The sequence below is a fragment of the Pungitius pungitius genome, chromosome 8 (assembly GCF_949316345.1).
Source record: "Pungitius pungitius chromosome 8, fPunPun2.1, whole genome shotgun sequence".
Lineage (NCBI taxonomy): Eukaryota > Metazoa > Chordata > Actinopteri > Perciformes > Gasterosteidae > Pungitius > Pungitius pungitius.
The window spans coordinates 9,860,440-9,880,899 of NC_084907.1; the positions used below are offsets into that span (position 1 = coordinate 9,860,440).

The 20,460-nt window shown below is 48.4% G+C and overlaps 1 protein-coding gene across 3 annotated transcripts in view; it reads left to right on the plus strand.

The window, feature by feature from the left end:
• Window positions 1–18,179, plus strand: part of LOC119229561 (acidic mammalian chitinase-like) — a 90,009-nt gene extending 71,830 nt beyond the window's left edge. For 2 of the 3 annotated variants that reach the window (XM_062563826.1, XM_062563827.1), the window contains exons 2-12: window positions 14,695–14,749; window positions 15,072–15,098; window positions 15,197–15,401; window positions 15,522–15,578; window positions 16,032–16,197; window positions 16,300–16,424; window positions 16,582–16,705; window positions 16,808–16,990; window positions 17,074–17,190; window positions 17,294–17,426; window positions 17,850–18,179. In XM_062563826.1, the coding sequence (XP_062419810.1) occupies window positions 14,695–14,749; window positions 15,072–15,098; window positions 15,197–15,401; window positions 15,522–15,578; window positions 16,032–16,197; window positions 16,300–16,424; window positions 16,582–16,705; window positions 16,808–16,990; window positions 17,074–17,190; window positions 17,294–17,426; window positions 17,850–18,106 (1,449 nt within the window). In that variant the 3' untranslated portion in view covers window positions 18,107–18,179. Of the gene's footprint in view, window positions 1–14,576; window positions 14,607–14,694; window positions 14,750–15,071; window positions 15,099–15,196; window positions 15,402–15,521; window positions 15,579–16,031; window positions 16,198–16,299; window positions 16,425–16,581; window positions 16,706–16,807; window positions 16,991–17,073; window positions 17,191–17,293; window positions 17,427–17,849 lie in introns of those variants that run through there. The other variant, XM_037490050.2, reaches the window with a different exon arrangement.
• Window positions 18,180–20,460: the final 2,281 nt, after the last annotated feature.

A 20,460-nucleotide genomic window follows, 5' to 3' on the forward strand; every position in this document is an offset into this window, starting at 1 on the left:
AAAATACGGATGCCCTGGAGACGCAATGGCGCCAGAGCTGCATCCACGCATTTGGTGAACGTATGGGGCGAGAGGGCTAGGCCAAAAGGAAGAACCTTGTATTGGTAAGCTTTATCCCCAAAAGCGAACCTCAGGAACTTCCTGTGTCGAGGGAGGATGGGAATATGTAAGCGTCCTGGAGATCTACCTTGACAAACCAGTCCTCGGACCTGATTTGTGCCGCAATCTGTTTGAGAGTGAGAATCTTGAAGCTCAACTTCGCAACAGCGCGGTTCAAACGGCGGAGATCCAGAATCGGACGCAAACCCCCATCCTTCTTTGGAACGATGAAGTACCGGCTGTGATAGCCTGACTCTCTGTCTGGGGGGAGAACTCGTTCTACGTCTCCCTTCCGCAGCAGGGTCTGTACTTCTTGTTCCAACACCAGAGCCTGCTGGGGGTCTACCACCGTGGGCAGTACGCCCCGAAATCGAGGCGGCCGCCACCTAAACTGGATGAAGTAGCCGACATTGATTGTGTGCAGGACCCATTGAGATACTTTGGGGAGGGCTCGCCACGCACCCAAAAAGTTTCTCAGGGCCGGTCTCTGGAAGTCCCGGGTCTACAGACACCGCGCCCTACAACAGCGTACTGGCAGGGAAGCGCTGATGTAGTAGACCCGGAACCCTCCTTAGAGGGGGCGAACGGCCCTCGGGCTCACGCTCGCTGGACCCGGTCGTGCCCCGAAGCGGCGGTGGGGACAACGGACCGACTCCTGGAGAGTACCGGGGGGAAGGGAGCACCGAAAAGTGCGGTGACACCCTACCACCTCCGGTGGGGGGTCACTCACCGGACCCTTACGGTGTCAGGGCCTATTGGACAAAGTCCACTCCGCGGCGGCCATCCTCAGACCAGTCCGGCCGCGAGAGAACCTCGTCCGAGCGTGCCGTGCTGCGGCCCAGCTTCGACGGGGGGGTGCGCGCAGCGCGACGCTGTCCTGCTGCGCCAGGTGGTGTGAGCTCGTCGACGGCCGGGGCCGCCCTCGAGCGGTCCCGTGGACGTGGCGTCGTCGGGGAAGGAATGAATCGAGCGGCTCCGCTTGCCACCTCTCGGCGTGGAGTTTATCCGCCACGGCCCCAATGGCACCTCCAAAGAGGGTAGTGAGGGAGAGAGGGGCATCCAGGAGGAAGGACTTGTCCTTCTCCTGCAGGCTGGAGTGGCTCAGCTGCCATGGAGCGGCCGACGGACTTCGCCGTCTCCTTCGTGGCTCTCAATGCGAGGTCAGCCGTGTGCCTCAGATCACGCACTGCCTCCGGAGTTAGTTCCGTCCCCTTCGGCCACGTCGGCCAGCAGCTCTGCCTGATACGCCCCGCCGCCGAGTAAGCCCTACCCACTAGAACCGAAGTAGTCCTCAAAGGCTTGGTGGGCAGTACCAGTGTCCTCAGCGACACGGCTGCGGGGGAAACATGGCCTGCCAGGGCCCCCTCCGCGGCCAGCATACTTCCGTAGCCATGTCGCTTAGCCTCAGAAAAGACGAGTACAATGCCGTACGCGGGTTGTACGAGCAGACACCGGCCTACTCCAGGACACCGACACCTCAGTGTGGACGTCTGGGAAGAACGGCAGACACCGGCGCGGAGGTGCTCTGCGGGAAGGTAAGAACCGCTCCAGTTTACCGGGAGCAGACAGCTGCTGCTTACCCGCCGGCCAGCTGTAATCTGTCAGCGGCTCGGGTGAGGACCTCCAGCAATTCTTTTGCGGCAGCGGGGGAATGAGTCGCCTCGGCGTCAGCCTCCGCTGCCTCTACACTCACCACGTCCAGCTCCTTGGAGCCGGAAGAACATGAGAGCGGCGTCTCGTCCGGGGTGGAGGAAGCCGCGGAGCGTGCCTCCGACGCCGGAAACGAGCGCCTGGATCCCACGGTGAAGGGCCGGGAAAAGGCGTCAGCCGTCCCGGAATCCTCCGTGAGATCCATTTGTGATCCCCAGGAAGGCATCCGGGGCTCCGCCTCGGCATGAGCCCTGGTCCGGCATCCCCGCCTATGACGTACCAGCTCGCCATTGGCTAGTTTTTACACGTGCTTCATGACGCGGTCACGCAGGGGCGTTCCCACAGCGTCTTTACGCAGCTCGAGTTCCCTGAGAGGGAAATGTAATTATTTTTTAAATAAAGAGATTATATATTATGATGCAATTCCTTCAAAACAAAGAAGAAACAACCCTCATTTTTTTTGTTCTTTTGCGTTATAAAAACTTCAAAGCAACTGCACATAATTTTTAACTGTTTATGATAAAGTGGATTATTAATACTGGTTCCTCTATGTGACCATCATTAGTAAACATTGGCTGTTTGAACATAATTATCCTTGATCATTTTCATGGCTGACACCGACTCGGATTCCTCAGAACTCTGGCCTTCCCCTGCAGTCCCAGTGGAAGGGGAAGGAGTCAGCGGCTGGTGGGAGCAGCTCCTTCTTTGCCTCATGCCAGGAGCAGACCTCGGCCTCGTTGCTCTAGCAGGCCCTGCGGGGGGCGCTATAGACCATGCTTCTGACCGAATTGAACTAATTCCCCTGTGTGTAACATATTTGGCATACAATGGCTTCTGATTTGGACTGAAAGGGGCAAACAGTCAGACCTTACTGCATAAAACAGGAAAACTTCAACGGATGCCAGTAGCTTTTGAGATAATTAGAAGAATCTGGGTTTGTTTGGAGAGACAGCCTTAAAGCATTTAAAAGACCTTTTGTAATGCAGGAGCAGCCTATCACTCATCATAGACAATAAAAACAACCTTGGGTTTCTCTTCAACCCTGTAGCCACAGCTCTGTTGAGGAATCAGGAATCAGGAATCGTTTATTGCCATAATATGTCAGACATACATGGAATTTGACTTGGCGCATGACGGAAGACAGTACATTTGTCAAGAGGAAGCTGGTGCAGGTGGCAGGCAGGACTCAAACGCAAAGTTTTCCAAAAAAGCCAGTGTTCTTTAATCTCAAAAATCAAGACGTGCACCAACGACGAGTTACAAAGACAATGACGCGACAGGGGACAACAGGCACACGGGGCTTAAATACACGAGGGAGGTGCAGGTGATTGGACACAGGTGGAAACACTCAGGCAATCACGGGACAAGGCAGGAAGTGAAGTTAACCCAGGACCACAAGAAACATGAAACTTCAAACTAAAACAGGAAGGGAGACCAAACCGTGACAGAACCCCCCCCTCAAGGACCGAATTCCAGACGGTCCTAAAGGGGAGCAGAACCGGAAAAAAAATCAGACAAGGGGAGGGAGGGTGGGGACCCGAAGATCCTGGGCCGCGCGGGGAACTCCGGGTGATGGCGGCCATGTGTCGGGTCCATCGGGGGGCCTGCCGGGTCGGCGACCGGGCCTCAGGGTCTCGGGGGGCCTGCCGGGTCGGCGACCGGGCCTCAGGGTCTCGGGGGGCCTGCCGGGTCGGCGACCGGGCCTCAGGGTCTCGGGGGGCCTGCCGGGTCGGCGACCGGGCCTCAGGGTCTCGGGGGGCCTGCCGGGTCGGCGACCGGGCAGGGTCTCGGGGGGCCTGCCGGATCGGCGACCGGGCAGGGTCTCGGGGGGCCTGCCGGATCGGCGACCGGGCAGGGTCTCGGGGGGCCTGCCGGATCGGCGACCGGGCCTCAGGGTCTCGTGGGGCCTGCCGGATCGGCGACCGGGCCTCAGGGTCTCGGGGGGCGCCGGGCGGTGCGGCTCCGGCGTCGTCGTGGCGGGGGGCGCCGAGCTGTGCGGCTCCGGCGTCGTCGTGGCGGGGGGCGCCGAGCTGTGCGGCTCCGGCGTCGTGGCGGGGGGCGCCGAGCTGTGCGGCTGCGGCGTCGTCGTGGCGGGGGGCGCCGAGCTGTGCGGCTCCGGCGTCGTCGTGGCGGGGGGCGCCGAGCTGTGCGGCTCCGGCGTCGTGGCGTGGGGCTCCGGCCCAACACCTGACCCCACCCCCCCTTCAAGGACCGACTTCCAGGCGGTCCCAAGAGGGTGGGAGGGAGGGGTCATGGTCAGGCGCCGCAGGGCCGGGACCGGGGGCGTGGTTCTCGGGGCAGGAACGGGCGCTGACGGGGTTCTCGGGGCAGGAACGGGCGCTGACGGGGTTCTCGGGGCAGGAACGGGCGCTGACGGGGTTCTCGGGGCAGGAACGGGCGCTGACGGGGTTCTCGGGGCAGGAACGGGCGCTGACGGGCGTCTCGGCGCAGGAACGGGCGCTGACGGGCGTCTCGGCGCAGGAACGGGCGCTGACGGGCGTCTCGGCGCAGGAACGGGCGCTGACGGGCGTCTCGGCGCAGGAACGGGCGAAGACGAGACTCTGGGGGCCGGAACGGGTGAAGACGGGCGTCGGGTGGCCCGCTCGGGCTGGAACGGGCGTCTTGGGGCCCGCTCAGGCTGGAACGGGTGTCTGGGGGCCGAGTCGGGAGCCGGGACTGCGGGGGTTCGTCGGCTCCTTCTCCTCGGATTGAGGAGGTCCCGGAGCCTGAAGCATTCCTCCTGGTAGCTCCTGGGGCCAACAACGACATTCGTTTTCCACTGAAAAAATGGGCTTCTTAAGTCGAGGTAGTCAGGCCCCAGGTCGCTCCAGGAGTCCGCTGGCATGCCGGTCTTGGTGTTTCGCCGGGCAGCCTGCTGCATGCTCCGGGGTCCCCCAAACGCAAGGCGAGTTCCCAAATATTCTTCATTTGGGTAAAACCCTGCTGAGTCCTTCCATGGTCGCGTCATTCTGTCAAGAGGAAGCTGGTGCAGGTGGCAGGCAGGACTCAAACGCAAAGTTTTCCAAAAAAGCCAGTGTTCTTTAATCTCAAAAATCAAGACGTGCACCAACGACGAGTTACAAAGACAATGACGCGACAGGGGACAACAGGCACACGGGGCTTAAATACACGAGGGAGGTGCAGGTGATTGGACACAGGTGGAAACACTCAGGCAATCACGGGACAAGGCAGGAAGTGAAGTTAACCCAGGACCACAAGAAACATGAAACTTCAAACTAAAACAGGAAGGGAGACCAAACCGTGACAACATTAATAATATACAGATAACGTAGTGCAGGAATAAGATAAAAAATATAACAAAATATATGCTATGGGTTAGTAAGCTAAAGCTATGGGTTAGTAAGTTAAGAAATAAAGATAAAATAAAAAATAAAAATAAAGATAAAGTGCACCAGAAAGTGACGAGTGAAAGTGAATGTATGTAGTATGTACATAGAGTAAAAGTCAGTCAGGGGGGGACCCAGGCTCGGTTGATGAGCCTGACTGCCGACGGGAAGAAACTGTTAGTGTGGCGGGAGGTCTTAGTCCTGATGGACCTCAGCCTCCTGCCGGATGGAAGGGGCACAAACCGTTTATGTCTGGGGTTAGAGGGGTCGGCTACAATCTTTCTAGCCCGCTTCAGAGTCCTGGAAGCGAACAAGTCCTGAAGAGACGGCAGATTGCAGCCAATCACCCTCTGTGCAGAGCGGATGACATGGGGATGGAGCAGCAGAGGATGGACTCGATGATGGCCGTGTAGAAGTGCATCGTCTTTGGCAGGATGAATTGCTTCAGCTGCCTCAAGAAGAACATCCTCTGCTTTTGGTGATGGAGCTGATGTTCAGCTCCCACTTGAGGTCCTGGGTGATGAAGGAGCCCAGGAAACGGAATTGAATCCACAGTGGTGATGGGAAGTCACACAGTGTGAGGAGGGGAAGGTGGGGCTGCGTACTTCCTGAAGTCCACAACCATCTCCACTGTTTTTAGCGTGTTGAGCTCCAAGATGTTCTGGCTACATCACGTCACCAGGTGGTCATACTCCCACCTGTAGGCGGACTCATACCCACCAGAGATCAGTCCAATGAGGTTGGTGTCATCCGCAAACCTCAGGAGCTTGACGGACTGATGACTGGAGGTGCAGCTGTTGGTGTACAGGGAGAAGAGCAGAGGGGAAAGAACGCAGTCTTAAAGGGAACCGGAGCTGATGGTGCAAGAGGCTGAGAAATGTTTCCCGGGAAAGGTTCCTGGGAGTCCAGATGCTGGAGGACGAAGTGGAGGGCCATGTTGACAGCATCGTCTACAAACCTGTAGGCTCTATAGGCAAACTGCAAGGCGTCCAGGAGGGGGTCGGTCAGGGTCTTCAGGTGGGACACGACTATGCGTTCAAAGCACTTCATGACTATAGAGGTCCAGGCGACGGGCCTGTAGTCATGTAAACACCAGTAGTATAAAAGGGTTTGTAGTTGATAAAAAAGATGATAAAAGATTCCAGGGCACGAGAACAGTGTTGTTGGATCACTGTTACGTCGTTGCACCAGCCGTTGTTGAAGTAGAAGCAGATTCCGGCACCCTTCGTCTTGGCGGAGAGCTCCGTGTCGCAGTCCGCTCTAAGCAGCTGGAAGCCCGCCAGCTGGAAGCCTGCCAGCTGGAGTGCGAAGTCCGGTATCGATCTACAGAGCCAGGTCTCCGTGAAGCACAAAACGGAGAATGAAGAAAAGTCTGTCTCTTCTCACCAGCAGCTGAAGTTCGTCCAGTTTGTTGCACAGTGAGCGCACGTTGGAGAGAAAGATTGGTGTGCGAGAACCACGCTTGCGGAGTCGCACTAACGAGCTGGCCTGTTTTCCTCTCCTCCATGTAATCTATTGCATCTCAGTAGTAATGGATTCGTGAACTTCTTGCCAAACTGTCCTCAGCTTCAGGAACCGTGGAGGAAGCTGCAGGCCCTGACGTATATTTGGATGCCAGCTCTCCCGTTGACCTTCAACTGACTTCTACAATTTCTTAAAAAGTAGGATGGGAGCTAGAACCTTCAGTTATCAAGCTCCTCTTTTGTGATTCCAGCTTCCACTATCACTCCGGGGGGCAGACTTGCTCAGCTCATTTAAGATAGAGCTTTAAACTTAGGTAAACTTAGGAGTTAGGGCTGGCTCAGGTTAGCCTGGACCAGCCTTTAGATAAGCTGCTATAGGACTACTATGCTACTTCCTGGGACACACTGAGCTCTGACCTCTCTCCTTAACCCACATTAAAAACGTATTTCCTGAAGTTTCGAGTTCTGCAATTAAGTTGCATTGTGACAGAGAATAACGCTAAATCTACTGATTTAAGCTGTGGGAACTCCAGAATAACGTTTTATGATGATAATGCTGCAGAATTTCTAGTCTTTAGGGATTGGTTTGTAGAATATATTTTTTCCAGTCTATATGTTGTGGGATTTTGTACATCATATCAGCCCACCACCAAAGCCCAACCCAAAGCACAGGCCAAAGCAACAGAACAGAACTATGCTAAGCTTCACATGAACTGACAATTTGTGAATCTTTATCCTGAGAACCACAGCAACTACCATAACGGCTTCCTATAGCAAACCGTTTGCCATTAAATGTTCAGATTGACCATTCAGCAGCTATGGATGCACACTTACTGTGCAGAAATGTACTGCATATGTAAGATGGATTACATTTGGTGTTATAAAGGAAACAATGAATGGTGGTCGTGACCATACCCATTTAACAATAATAATGAATAATAATGATGATAATAACCAGATGTATGTGTATCTCACAAACACAAGATGCATTAGTCATTTTTCGACTTGCAAACATTAAAAGGAAAGCATGAACAGGGAGAATCTTATGCCATTTAACACAGCTCCAGTTTGCATAAGTATTTATGAGGTAGCTTCTGCACCGTCAGTAAGAAGATGTCAGGACTTGTTACGGGTACCGGAGTACAGGAGAACCCAAACGCACGACTCGGACACGATACGGACACGGGGGTTTTAATCAAAGTTCAGGCAGGGTCCAGAACCGGGAGATCCATCGGGAGGAAAACAAGTCCAGAGGGGAAGGCAGGTAATCCGCAGACGAGGACAGGCAGGGTCAGAACCAGAATGGCAAACAGACAGGCAGACAAATCCGAAACGGGGCAGGCAGGTAAATCGGGGTCGAGGAACGTCTCTCGGTTACGTATGTAACCTTCGTTCCCTGAAGGGATCGAGACGCTGCGTAAAAACGCTGTGGGAACGCCTCTGCGTGACCGCCTCTGCATGGCCGCGTCATGAAGCACGTGTGAAATCTAACCAATGGCGAGCTGGTACGTCATAGGCGGGCGACGCCGGGACCAGGGCGCTATAAAGGGACCCGAAGGGCAGGACCATTCATCTCTGAAAGGCCGAATCAAGTGCCACGGGCAGAAAGTTTACGCAGCGTCTCGTTCCCTTCAGGGAACGAAGGTTACATATGTAACCGAGAGACGTTCCCTCTCAGGCAACTCGAGCTGCGTAAAAACGCTGTGGAAACCCAATACCCACTCACCATATGAGCAAGTGACCATGGTGTGAAGTTTAAAACGCACACTCAGACGAGAGCACCTGTGCTCCAGGTGTAGCGTTAAGGTCAATGTGGTAAAACCTCACAAACGTGTGGGGAGAGGACTAGCCTGCCGTTGTGTAGCGATACTCTTCCCGACAACAGGGCTTTAGAAGCCGCCATACCCCTAGTAGAATGGGCCCGGACAGCCAAAGGTGCGGGCTGGCCGGCCGATTCATAAGCAAGTGTGATGGCCTCAACCACCCACTTGCTCATCCTCTGCTTAGTCACCGGGCCGCCAGTGTTGGGAGGCCCGAAACACACGAACAGCTATTCGGAGAGCCTACACAGGGAGGTCCTGCGGACATACAGGTCTAGGGCTCTGAGAGGGCAGAGGAGGTTAAGCTTTGCCTGGTCCGACGCTTTTCTTTCCGGAACGGGGGGGGACAGAAAGCCTGCAGCACAATAGGCCCGACCGTAGTGGACGGGACCTTAGGAATATAGCCGGGGGAAGGTAGTAAGAACGCCTTCACCATACCGGGTGCTAATTCCAAGCACGATGGGGCAACCGAGAGGGCTTGCATATCTCGAACACTTTTCAATTCAATTGAATTCATTTTATTTTGTATAGCCCAAAATCGCACATTTGCCTCAGAGGGCTTTACAGTCTGTACACATGCAACATCCTCCGTCCCGAAACCCTCACATCGGCACAGGAAAAACTCCGCAAAATATGAAAAAACCCTTCAATGGGGAAAAAAGGGAAAAAACCTTAGGGAGAACGTCAGAGGAGGGATCCCTCACCCAGGATGGACAGACTGCAATGGATGTCATGTGTACAGAATAAACAATGTAAAAGATGTACAATACATTCAATTTCTCTAACAGAAATGATACAAGTAATTGTAATTAGCAGAACAGGTGTACGGCAGGACCACTGCAGGGACAACCACTATCAGATCGAACCACCATCCACAGAGGCTTCTGTGGGGAGGGAGAGCAGAAATATGTTGGTTTATGATGACAGTAATATGAATCATATTTAAAGTAATGATGATGGCAGCAGCAGATTTCAGCAGAGCCCTGCCAGGAGTCAGAACCGGGGTCCGCACGAAACTATGATCCACCGAGACCTGCCAGGCGACAAAGCACAAAGAACTCCCGAAAAGAAGTTTAAATGGTGATGTACATTAATAAAACATGGATGATTGTGGAAGGAGAGAGTGAGAGTGTGAGCGTGAGAGAGGGGCTCGGTGTGTCCTAAGAAGTCCCCCGGCAGTCTAAGCCTAGAGCAGCTTAACTAAGGGCTGGTCCAGGCTAACCTGAGCCAGCCCTAACTATAAGCAATATCAAAGAGGAACGTTTTAAGATTTATCTTAAATGAACTGACCGAGTCTGCCCCCCGGACTGAAAGTGGAAGCTGGTTCCACAAAAGAGGAGATTGATAACTGAAGGCTCTGGCCCCCATCCTACTTTTGAGGGAAGAAATAGCAAGCAGGAAGAGAGCCACCTACTTCACTGCGACCTCCGCCATGGGCTCGAAGGGAGCACCGGAGAGACCCTCTAGTACGATGGCCAAGTCCCAGGACGGAACTCTAGTGCTGGCTGCTGGCCTCAGCCTCAGGGTGCCACGAAGGAAGCGGGATACTAGTGGATGTCTCCCCAGAGAGCGCCCGTCTAGTGGGGCATGGGATGCCGACAGGGCCGCCACATATACCTTGATGGTGGACGGAGATAAACCTGTGGCAAAAACGCTCCTGCAGGAACTCCAGTACTGAACCGACTGGGCAGTTAACTGGGTCCAGCTGTGGTTTCCCACACCAAGTGGCAAAGAGCTTCCATCTACCGGCATACGCCTTCCTCGTGGCGGGGGCTCTGGAGTGGAGGATGGTCTCCACGACTTCGGTCGAGAGACTGGCTCCTAGGAGGCGGGTCCCCTCGAGGGCCACGCCGACGGTTTCCATAGCTCGAGGCGAGGGTAAACAATGGACCCCGACGCCTGAGACAGCAGGTCCCTGATGGGGGTCTCCAATGGAGGACCTGTGAGGAGCGACAAAAGGTCCGCGAACCATACTATGGCCGGCCAGAGCGGGGCTACAAGCAGTAGGCCACCGTCCTGACGGACCTTTTCCAGAACCTCCGGGAGCAGAGCAACCTACCCAGGGGCAGGATGCGTGAGGGAGAAACACAGAGGACAGTGAGTGGTCTTTCTGAAGGCAAACAGGTCTACCTCGGTAAGACCGCCTTTCCACAGGAGCTCCACCACCTCGGGGTGGAGTCCAGTCCCCGGGCCTCGGCCCCTGTCTCGACAGGGCGTCTGCCCCCATATGGCCAGAGCCCACAGGCAACACCGAGTGACCTTGATCAGACGGAGGTGGTTTCTCCTCGGGGAGAACCATTTGGCCCTGAGCCACCACTGCAACGGTCTCAAGTGTAACGGGCCGCAAAGTATCACGTAGGATGCCGCTGCCAGGAGACCTAACAGTCTCTTAAACTGATTCACAGTGAATGGCTGGCCTAGCTTGTCCTGCTTGACTGCAGAGAGGATCGAAACTACTCGAGCGGGAGACAGATGTGCAGATGTGTTGGTTAAACACACAAGACAATCTGGCAGTGAGCAACAGAATGTGACGGGCTTAAATAGTGAGTGACTGACGAGGGGAGGGTCCACAGGTGAGGGTGAGGAGAACCAGGTGCCGGAAATCAGGTGACGAGGTGGGAGGATCTGAAATGACAGGAGAGTTAGTGAACATGCAGTGGAGATGAAAAATAGACTATGATGTGAACATTCAGTGAAGATGAAAAATAAGCTATGATGTGGACGTATGTGTGACAGGACTTGTGTAGGCAGAGGCAGGACTCAAACGCAGAGTTTAACAAAAAATAACTTTTATAATAAATCAAAATCCCAAAACTCGAAACTCGAAAATAAATCAAGACATGGACCCAAAACGTGACAGAAGACATCTAATAAAAGATTATTTCTTCCCTCCAAAATAAATGTTGGGGAGCTATTCATTATGAAACCATTCTGGAAAATACAAAACCATGTCAAAAAGACTAAAGCGTCACAGTTTACATAGGCAAATGTAAGTTATATAACTGTGTTATCAATAGAAACATTAATAATTTACTTGTGATCCAATGTGTTATCAGACATGGAGCAATATTCACTAATAAAGAAGCTTCATATAGGTCTTTAGTTTTTTTCTACCAAAGTATTTTAGATGTTAACTTTAAACCTTACACAGCAATGATGTGAAACAAATTGAATGATATGCTTGGAGTGATTATGGCCGTGATTATTCAAAACTATTTAAATACATTCAATTGATTTTAATTTGTCCAGGCTAACTTAAACCAGCCATAACTCTAGTCCTGAGCCAGCCCTACAGTATAAGCGCTATCATCCATCCATCTTCAAACCGCTTATCCTGTACTCAGGGTGCAGGGGGGCTGGAGTCTATCCCAGCCAACTTCAGGCGAGAGACGGGGTACACCCTGGATTGGTCGCCAGCCAATCACAGGGCAACACAGAGACAAAGAACCATTCACATCCATACACCTACGGGCAATTTTAGAGTTCCCAATCAACCTACTTCCCAGAGCATGTCTTTGGACTGTGGGAGGAAGCTGGAGTACCCGGAGAGAACCGCAGACACAGGGAGAACATGCAGACTCCACACAGAAAGGTGGAGTTGAAACCAGGACCTTCTTGCTGTGAGGCGACAGTGCTAAGCACCACACCACCGTGCCGCTAAGCGTTATCAAAGAGTCTCAAATGGACTGATCTACTCAGTTTCCACTAATGTCTTGGGGGAGAAGGAGTAGAGCGGCTAGTGGAAAGCTGCATTGAAGGATGGTCTCACGTTATGAAAGTTGTGCTTCTTCCCTTTCCCATCTAGGAGACTGGAGAATCATACTCAATCTCACATAACCAAAACCAAAAGCTGCAGGAGCTAACTACTAACTAAAACTGAAAAATAATTCATCATTAAATAGTCAGCGCAGAATTGCACCATTGAGTTTACAGGCAAATGCATGAGATATTTAAAAAAAAACATAATATAAGTCATATAGTTGTTACAACAGTTTTCTGCGTAAAGGCCGTTGCTTTTATAGTCAGGTAAGGGTTGTTTCAACACAAACAGCTCCGTATATGGTGTTGGTGCCTAACGAGGTGGATGTATATCTCTGATGGATGCCCACTAGAGTGTTACCTCATATTTGGCTTCAGTAATTACTGTATCACACATGCCCTTTGGCACTTGATTTACAAGTGGGGAGCAATAAAAACACATTCATTAATGTTTTTGTCTTGTGAAGCTGGTATTTTACCACTTGACTAATTACTTTCAGTAAATAATCAACTAAGGTTTATTAAAGATTAATAGTTGAAGGGAAATGCAAAGGCATTAAGACAACCCAGAGAAAAATGAGAAGAATACCAAGGAAAGAATAGCATAATGGATAAACAAATATCCCATTCTGTTCCTGGATATTGCGATCACTCAAGATCCTCAAAATCAAGCCTTAGGTGCTTTTGCAACGTTTACCTGTTAGAGTGTGGTTGGGTGAAGTTCAGTTCCATGCAAATCTATTCATTTTGTACAGCCCAATATCACAAATTGAAATTGCCTTTACAGTGTGTACACATACTACATCTTTAACTGGGAAAAAAGAGGGGGTAACCTGAGGGAGAACGGCAGGAGGCTTTCTCTACCAGGATGGACACTGTGCAGTAGATGCCATCTGTACAGAATGAACAACACGTCACATCCAATGCATATGACATAAGGGAAGAAAAAAGCAGGGAGCTGCATGCATTCGCTTTAGGGGAATGCATCCTCCCTAACTGAGCACTCACCTACTACAGATGAATAAATTACATGCACATGCTCTAAGTTATGCTCTAGCGTTTTGTCTTGAGATTATTTTCTATTTTCACTATAGTAGTAACCCATTTGTTATTAACTGTTTTACGCATCAACAAAACACTGTTTATATTTAGTGTTTGTCACCAAAACCGTATGTGCCTCGTGGATATCTAAGCAAGTTTTCCTCCTGATAAAACATTTTAAATTTATTAATGTTTCATATATGTTCCCTGGTCTGCATAATTTTTCTTCTTCATTGGTGCATTGCATAAAATCTTGGCCTGGTGATACCACTACATAGTGTGGAATAGAACACTACTGGAAAACAATAAAAAATCTTTTATTTTACCATATAATTAGTCAACACACTATACATCTCAACATCATGCTACATATTTTATATACTAATTCTCTCCTTTTTGTGACTAGCGCAGCCCTGTGTCCCAGAAAGCACCTCCACACTTATCACCAAGAGGATGTGTAAAAACAAGCTTGATGGTCAACGGTCATTGCCAGTTCGACAAAAGATAGAGACGAAGTAATCAAAGCTGTTAATCTGGAAACGAGTCGTAACATGCGTGTGCATTCATCAAATAATGCATTTGGTTTTATTACCATTATTGTTGTGCAGTCATAGATAGTAAGTGTCACGCGGCAAGTGTCTTTTTGATTTCACTTCTCTTTAGTTTAGTTTAATTTAATTGAAGTTTAACACTAGCTGCAGCTATCAGACCATAAACATATGTACCTTTTACTGGCTATGCATGTTATTCACAAGTCCATGTGTCTAAATTGAGGAAGATCATAAAGCTCAAAGTAATCCTTTTACCGGTTATCAGAGCAGTGCTGAAAATGTAAACTTACGTATTTTATTGCAATAATATGAAACTGGAACCGAATATGTATGGGTTCTGCAGGTTGAATAAACTACTAGCAGATTTTTAATGATCAGGTAAATGGCAAATGGACTGTACTTGTATTCACTTGTACAAAGCTCGTTAACCCCACACTTCATCGTTTACGCATTAACACTCTGATGACAGGAGCTACCATACGCGGCCTTTGATTGAAGGACGGCCGTGCTCTCCACTCACCCACAGCAATACGAATAACCACTTCACTGAATATCAGTCTTTATGCGTTTTTTTTGTTGTTGTTAGATATTTGTTAACTTCTCGTCAGTATCGATGAGATGTTTATCCAGACAAAAATGAAATGTCAGCACTGTGATCAGATGACGTGGCGTTTTGGCATGTTTGCTGTGTTGAATGTATGCGGCGAACGGAGCTCTGCACTCAGACTGATCTTATCAAAACAGGTTCGAATCATCAACATTTATTACCCCAGTGTATCAAAGGCTGTTACACCTCCTCTTTTTCCTGTGCACAAACACCTGTATAAAAGGCCAAACTTTCCTGCTGTTATTTGGGTCGTGAGTTGAGTATACAAGGTAAGAGGTTACTTGTTAGACTACTGGGGTGTTGGTACTGTGGCTGTTGTTTCTGTCACTGACCCTTGTTCACTTTGTATTTTCCTAGAACTCCAGCATTGTGAGAAGCGATCCCAAGATGACCAGGCTCACAATTCTAGCAGGTATGTATGCAGAGTTGGTTCTGTATTAATACTCAATAACAGACAGTGATATTCATAAATATATCACCCTGATTGTCCATATTCTATCCCATTATGGTGATCTATAGTGTGCACATTGTATCTATCCTGCCGCTCCTCTGGGAGAGAGATCCTTCCTGTGTTTTACTTCCTGAATTCCTTCCACTAATAATTGGTTTGTTTGGGGCTATAGAAACAAAATCATCTTGATTTGACTAAAAGGAACAGAGTGCGGAAAGATCTTTTAGCTAAAATGACATTTAATACCAATATTTCTAACAGTTTTCTTTTCTATATTCTTTAGGCTTATGTCTGGTGATATGCCAGCTGGGTAAGTTTTAATACCTTTAAATCAGCTGGAAACATTTTATCTGGATTTTCACTTGAAATGCCTGGACTCAGATCTTCTTTATGTTCCTTTTCTCACAGGCTCTGCCACCCAGATGGTATGCTACTTCACTAACTGGTCCCAGTACAGACCTGGGCTGGGGAAATACATGCCACAAGATGTGGACCCCTTCCTCTGCACCACCCTGATCTACGCCTTCTCGATTATCAACCATAACAACGAGCTGGTTACCTACGAGTGGAATGATGACGTGCTCTACAAGTCTTTCAATGCCCTCAAGAACAAGTAAGTGCTAATAGTTGACGTAGGTCAGGGGTCAGGCTAAGAAAGAATAAGCTCAGTGCCTGAACGATTCACTTGGAGAAAGGGTGTTGGAAAATGACTCACCATCTGTGCTGTTTCCAGAAATCCTCATCTGAAGACTCTGCTGGCTGTTGGTGGATGGAACTTTGGTTCACAACAGTGAGTGGCATTTCAAATCACACATGTATCACAAGCTCTTACCAACATCCCAAAAGTCCAATTAAATCTTAACAGTCTCAAAATGAGCATGAGATGTTGCCTAAATATAGCATTAGCTTCTTTTTTTACTTTCCTGTAGGAGGATCCACAGATGTCATCGTTACATACAGCAGTTAGCTACTTGTACTGGTTTCTACTTGCACAAAGTTGTTTACAAAAAATGAACCATACCACTAACTAGATAGGGTGGCCTTTAGCTTTGACACTCTGTACAATAACATGTTAACCACAAAAAATATTTTCAATGAACACAATCAAAAATATGATGCCTTTAAAACTTCACTCAGGTGTTTTTTTCTAAAAGCCAGGGGGTGTCAAAGGCTGTTGGGACTGCCGTTGCCAAAAGGGTTTTGCGTCGTACCAAGTATGAACAGAGCATAATCTTCCCTACAGGTTCTCCATCATGGTTTCCTCTCCAGCCAACCGTCAGAAATTCATCCAGTCTTCCATCAAATTCCTGAGGACTCACGGATTTGATGGTCTGGATCTGGACTGGGAGTACCCTGGCGCTCGTGGGAGTCCCCCAGAGGACAAACAGCGGTTCACTCTGCTCTGCAGGGTGGGTACTCTCGCCTGAATTTCTAGCCGCAATCCACAGCTGCTACTGCATGATTTACATGAGATTGACAGTTTTCTGGCTCTCCGTGGTCTTTCTTTGCAGGAACTTGTTGTAGCCTATGCAGCTGAGGCCAAGGCCACTGGTAATGCTCAGCTCATGGTAACTGCTGCAGTCGCTGCTGGAAAGGGAACCATTGATGCTGGATATGAGATCGCTGAGATTGCCAAGTGAGTTTGCTTTCTTTTAAGAAGAAACAAGAGATGAATGAACATTGGGTACCTGCTCTCTGGTACTATGAATATTACTTTGGCTCTTACATCAAGAGAAAAACTGGGGGTTTGACAAAGTTTTTACAAATAATGTTTCCTTTCCCCCCATCTCCAGGGAACTGGAATTCATCAATGTGATGACCTATGACTTTCATGGAACTTGGGAGACGTTCACTGGACACAACAGCCCACTGTTCCGTGGATCCGAGGACAATGGTGATCTTATCTACTTCAACACTGTAAGTTGACATTGGTAACAGGAGACAAATGACCTTAGGGGCACCTGGCCATTGGTACAAATAATATTACTATTACTTTGGCTCTTCCATCAACTTTTATAGAACTTTGCCATGAAGTACTGGAGAGACAACGGAACCCCAGTGGAGAAGCTCAGGATGGGATTTGCTGCTTATGGTCGTACCTTCCGTCTGACATCATCAAGCACTGGTGTTGGAGCTCCAGCTAATGGTCCTGCATCAGCTGGACCATTCACACGTGAAGCTGGATTTTGGGCCTACTATGAGGTACAGTTTAGATAATGCTTTTTACGGTTTGCAGTTTATTAGTTACAAAAATCCTCAGTAACCCGATGATGTCCATGGTCTAGATCTGTGGATTCCTGAAGGACACCACTCTTCAGTGGATTGATGACCAGAAGGTTCCCTATGCCACCAAGAACAATGAGTGGGTTGGATTTGACAACAGGGAGAGCTATGAGACCAAGGTAGACAGTCCATCAATACACAGGGGATTCCCAGCTAATTTGCCTACTTCTTAGCAGATAAAAAGTATTTACACCTGTTTATTTTTTGTTTTTGCCCAAACAGGTGCGTTATTTGCAGGAGCAGAAGTTTGGTGGTGCCTTTGTGTGGGCCCTCGATTTGGATGATTTTGCAGGACGGTTCTGTGGTGAGGGTAACCATCCTCTGATGGGTCATCTCCGCAAACTTCTTAATATCGGTAAGTAACGTTTGCCCTCGTTAGTCTCGTTATTAGTAATTATTACCCCTACTATTATCCCTAAGGGATCAATTCTATTTGGCTACCATATTAAACATTCACATTGAGTGTATTGTTATATTCTTATGTTTAGTCTTATTTAAATTAACATCAGGTATTTCTGTTACCAAGTTGGACACCACATGTCTCTGTAATGAGGGCCTACAAGCACTGGTGACATATTCAAAAATGACCAACATACATGTTCGGGGAGGTATTTGGCTTGTAATACCCCTTCGAACTGCATGGTTTATGAACATGCCCCCTTCTCTGTACATTTTTTGGAGTAATGAAGAAACGTACTAATTTGTCTGGATCTTTTATAAACAGATGTTCTTTTTGTTGTTGTTGCTTCAAACGCCTTCCTTTTCCCTCAACCATTAGAACTGCCCGAACTGCCCACTACCACAACCCCCAAACCAGGTGCTAGCACCTTCCCCACTCCAACCACAACCACAACCACTACTACCACCACCCACGCTCCAGGACCTGGCTTCTGCAACGGCAAACCTGACGGCCTTTACCCCCACCCAGAGGACAGGAAGAGCTTCTACTCTTGCGCTGGTGGCATCACCCACTTGAGCCACTGTGGTACTGGATCTGTCTTTGATGACAGCTGCAAGTGCTGCGTCTGGCCCTGAGCCATGAGTGGAGACAGTAGAGAGAGTGTAATACAGCTGATGCAAAAATCAACCATTAAATCTGTCAAAGTTCTCTTGTATCCTGTGTGTATACGATTCGCCTAAATTACTCTTACTAGTGTTGTAAATATACAATTTTTTTATAAAATGTAATTATTTAACCTGAATTGCAAATTGCTAAGAAAATCATTGAAGTAATTTGGTACACATTGTTTAGTACTGGCTCATCATTTCAAGTTATGGATTCGTTCAAATCTAGTACTTTCTTCATATTTTTATTTCAAACTTACACGTTATCAGATAAGATAGTTAGAGGGGTGTATCATGTTTTTACCACTGGTGACAGTATGAATTCTTACTTTACTGAGTGAAGACACATATTTAGACACATATTCAATTTGATCATCTTCTTCTGAAATGCGTTTTTTTGTGTCATATTAACTCAAACAGCAGTGGAAGGCTCACATTATCAAATGAAACAAAAATAAGTAAATGTGACTAAAAATGTCATATTATTGAGTCAGCTTTGCGATACCTCTCATCATGCACCATCTTGGTCACAGAACACAACTCACAAAACGCTTTACTTGTTTTCCAGTTATTGCTACAAACCTTTAGTAATAAGTTAGTAAATAGTTACGACCTGTTAGGACAGAGTAAACTAACTTTCTTTGGATTGCTTTTTTTTAACATATTACCTTTGGGTTTTCCTTAAATATGAAACCAAGATAATGACCTTAAATACCTATTTGAACCTTTAAAAAATAAATAGTAAAACTTTACTGACTTTAGTTCTTGGTGACTTTAGACACATGTACCCTTATTATCGGTAGGCTTTGAAGTGGTACAAGCCAGGATTAAAGTACAAACACACTGACTCACATAATGACTGCAATCCAGTGGACTTTGTTCGAAGAACTTGATAACGAAGACGTCATTAATGACTGTGAGGTTTTCTTTTCAAAACTAATTGCCAATACAAGGGTCACTGACTTACCAGACACATGTTTGTGCTAGAACTTGAATACGTAATAAGCATTTAAAGAGGACATTGTCTAAACTCTTTCCTTTTGCCCAACATGGCCGTTTGAGAGACAAACCATGAAACATGCGGCTCAAAGCGTGACTCTGCGTACTTTCTTATGGTCCATGCAATAGCCTGTCGAGCTATGCAAGGGCATTAAGCACCTAAGATGGTGAATCAGATCTGATTGCTGTGAGGGGCTAGAATAAAGGGTTCATTCCAGTCATGAGAAATGATGCCAACTTGTAAGTGACAAATACTGCAGTTCATCAAACGGCCACTTGAGGCTGTATACTCTTCAAGAGTACATTAATCAGCAGCTTGTAACTGGTTTATGAAGCATGCTCATGAGATCACTGAGTAAGAGTGCAATGATAAAAGTCAGGGACAGCTCGTTCTTAAGTTCTATGTATCTAATCAATTTTTATCTAGTTAGATATGGGTCATGTAAATTGTATATCCTGTTAGGATATTTCGATAAATCCTTGGTTTTAGAAGCATACAACACATTCAGACTCTATCTCTCAGTTGTCTTTGTTGTTGCTGTTGTTGTTGTTGTTTCTCATCACTAAATGTTATATCACTGTGTTTTTTGACTGTGATCAAGAAATCTTATCAAGTTGTTTTGGTTCTTTGAACTTTTGATGGGCTTCTGTTGGTGTTTTGGCAATCAATAACTAGTTATTACTTTTCATGCACACGAGGGCGCTATTATACAAACACATACTCTTGGCAAACTGTGAGTAATTAGTTTCTTTAGTGATGCCTGACGCCCTCTCAGACAGACTCCCTGAAGGCCCTTCCTCAAGGAGCCAGTTACTCATTCCCTCTGCTATGCACTGGCCAGAGGGGGCTGCAGAGGGGCTTGGGGCAGTCTTGATGTAGAGCTGTGTGTCGTCAGCATAACAGTGCAAGGACATTCCATGTTTGCTGAGGACACGACCGAGGGGGAGCATGTAAATTATAAAGAGAATAGGGCAGAGGACCGACCCCTGTGGAACACCACAGGAGACAGGGAGCAGTCTGGACTTGCATCATCCCAGTGAGAAGTATTCAGTTCTGCCGGAAGGTAGGACTGAAACCACTTCAGTGCTGACTCATTTAGTCCAATGGTGGTGTGGAGGCTCTCTAGCAGGATAGTGTGATCCACTGTTTCAAATGCAGCAGTCAGGTCCAGGAGGATGAGGAGTGAAGGTGATCCAGCATTGGCTGTCATCGGCAGGTCATTGGTCGCCTTAAGCTAAGCTATCCTGGCTGAAATTTTTCAAATTGTTGTGCTTGAGGTGGTCCTAAAGTTGAGAAGAACTACCTTCTCTAGCACCTTGGACAG